Consider the following 2,724-nt stretch of genomic DNA (forward strand, 5'->3'; position numbering starts at 1 on the left):
GAAGAAGAAGAAGAAGAAGAAGAAGAAGAAGAAGAAGAAGAAGAAGAAGAAGAAGAAGAAGAAGAAGAAGAAGAAGAAGAAGACAGCAATTGCATGCATGCCAAACAACGCGTAAAAAACAACAAGTTGCGTTATTTTGGCAGTGATGGCTTTACATAAAGTAAGACTTGACAGAAGATCCTCCCATTTTGTGTGACGTCACTACGCATGCGTCCTCACGTTGGTCGTCCAAACTCTTTCGTTTCCTGACCCGTGCAGGTAAGAGTTACAGCTTCTCACTGTATTTAATTGAAACACACCCACACATACATATAAAGTACTGAACCAAGTAATTTTTTTTTTTAGGTTTGATCGCTAACAAACGCGTCCTTTAGTGAAGTTGTTTCAGTCAAGTTAGCTGAAATGACGCAGTTTTGCTAGTAGTTGCACACTAACTAGGCATGCTTTGGCTTTTGTCGTCAAGTATTTTAAATGTCTGTGCAGTATGTTCGCATCAGTTTTAGTTGATTTAGTGGTCTCGGATGGTAAAATCCGTATCCCTTTCCTCAAGGAAGTTACAGAGCTCATTTATCTAATTGACATGATTGTATAAGAAGAATGACTGTCACCGTGTTGTACTGGTGTCAGATTTTTAGTGCCTGCAGAATGACTTGATGAGCACTTTCACAGCTGGAAGAGTCTGACCACAGTGATCACTGGAAACCAGCAAATTCTGTTTTCCTCAGAGTGCCTGAAACCTTTAATGTTTAACAGTTTTCACCTCCTCAGTTAAACACAAAGGTCACCATGGTGCTAAACCCAGTCATTTCCAAACTTGCTGGTAAACTGGTGGTGCTGGCCAGTGCCTCTCCTCGAAGACAGGAGATACTTCGAAACGCGGTATGTGTTTTCATAATTAAACTAATAGACATACAATCAGTTGAATGCATCATAAACATAAATTTTAGATATAATATTGTATACATGAGTTTTACATTTATGCACATTACCTAACCAGCTTTTTTTCCAATCCATCAATGCTTATTGAACTTGTATCATAAATGTGAATGTTGGTTGGATATGCGTAATTCATTTGGAGTTTTAAAACCATATTTCACACTCCCTGAATTGTTTTTATTCAATTGATGTAACTAGACATACACACACAATTGTATTGTAAATTTACAGACATAATTTAGAAATATATACAAACAAATTATAAACCAGTGACAGTGCAGTTATACTGTCAATCATATATTGGATCTGCTTCTATAAGAGCAAATCCCATTCCTAAATATCCTCCTAAATGTTTGATATTACTGGTGTTAATCCAAAATTTAATAATGCTAGTTGGAATAAAATATTTGTGACAAGTATTTATTTTTTTAACAATCTGTGTTCTTTTACATGTCAGGGTTTGCGTTTTGAGGTGGTACCATCATGGTTTAAAGAAACCCTCAATAAGGAACTTTTCAAACAACCTTATGAGTATGCTGTGGAGACAGCCAAGCAGAAAGCCCTGGAGGTGGCCCGGAGAATGCCCTTTGTGGGTATAACTACTTTTACATATGACAAACAGAATTATGATCCTGAATGACATGAAATAACATATTCTGACCTGATTTGGTTTAGAAGCACCTGAAAACACCGGACATAGTAATCGGAGCAGACACAATTGTGGTAAGTTAAAGAAAACGTTACAAACTATGTTCACTACCTACTGCTATCTATTTTTCACTGGTTTAAATTTTTGCAGACAGTGGATGGGATGATTCTGGAGAAGCCAGTAGACAAACCTGATGCATACAGGATGCTATCAAGGTAGGTATTATTTACATTTTTATGTTTTATTTACTGTTATTTAACCAGGCAAATCCCATAGAGATCACAGATCACTTTTGCAAGGGAGTTCTGGGCCTGAAGGCAGCCTATTGTGTGCTACATACTTCAAGATCCAACATTAGATGAAAAATAATAGTATCTGGTAACACTTTATAATAAATACACCTTATTTAGCCTTACCTAATCACTAATACATGGTTAGTTAACCTGGGAAACATCATAAATTAAGGATGATTCATACTTAATAAGCTAAAAAATAACAAATGTATTAATGTTTTGCCTATAAAGACTAATTACTACCAAAACCAACATACTATTTGTTTATTCATGTTTAATAGCTCATTAATTAACTTTCTATATACTGTGTGTAAGTATGTAAATGTTCATATAAATGTACTTTCATACCATGTGTTAGACATGTATTAATGGTTGGAGAATGTTTTGGCTATGGTTTCAGTCTGTTTTCCACAGCTGAAAAGGGAACTTGTGGCCTTGTTTACATTAACAAATGCATAGCATCAATAATCTCCACTTTAGAATGGTTCACAAAAAGATAACTATTAGGAACTGCCTTTCATGATGCACTACAGGATTAACAGTCAAGTCAGATGTTTTCTAACCATTATTGCATGTCTAACACTTGGTGTGAAACTACATTTATATGAGTGTTTACATACAACAGTATATAGAATAGTTAATTCATGAGTTATTACATGGATCCATGATTAGTTGTAACATTAGACTGTATTTGATAAACATATATTTAAACTACTTGTTTTATAAAAACATAAATTTACATGACTCACCTGCAATTATGGTAATAAATTTACACATACATGAATATTTAATTGCCTAACTACATGACTCCTCATGATAATTATCAATAAAATTATTATTGATAAT

General features: G+C 34.4%; 1 protein-coding gene across 4 annotated transcripts in view; it reads left to right on the top strand.

Annotated features, from left to right (window-relative positions):
- Window positions 1–271: 271 nt before the first annotated feature.
- Window positions 272–2,724, top strand: part of asmtl (acetylserotonin O-methyltransferase-like) — a 36,893-nt gene continuing 34,440 nt past the window's right edge. Inside the window, exons 1-4 of one of the 4 annotated variants that reach the window (XM_014018814.1) lie at window positions 272–879; window positions 1,394–1,525; window positions 1,612–1,659; window positions 1,736–1,800. In XM_014018814.1, coding sequence (XP_013874268.1) covers window positions 787–879; window positions 1,394–1,525; window positions 1,612–1,659; window positions 1,736–1,800 — 338 coding nt within the window. In that variant the 5' untranslated portion in view covers window positions 272–786. Of the gene's footprint in view, window positions 880–1,393; window positions 1,530–1,611; window positions 1,660–1,735; window positions 1,801–2,724 lie in introns of those variants that run through there. The other 3 variants (XM_014018815.1, XM_014018813.1, XM_014018816.1) reach the window with 3 other exon arrangements.

This window comes from Austrofundulus limnaeus, unplaced genomic scaffold, assembly GCF_001266775.1.
Source record: "Austrofundulus limnaeus strain Quisiro unplaced genomic scaffold, Austrofundulus_limnaeus-1.0 Scaffold202, whole genome shotgun sequence".
NCBI classification, from domain to species: domain Eukaryota; kingdom Metazoa; phylum Chordata; class Actinopteri; order Cyprinodontiformes; family Rivulidae; genus Austrofundulus; species Austrofundulus limnaeus.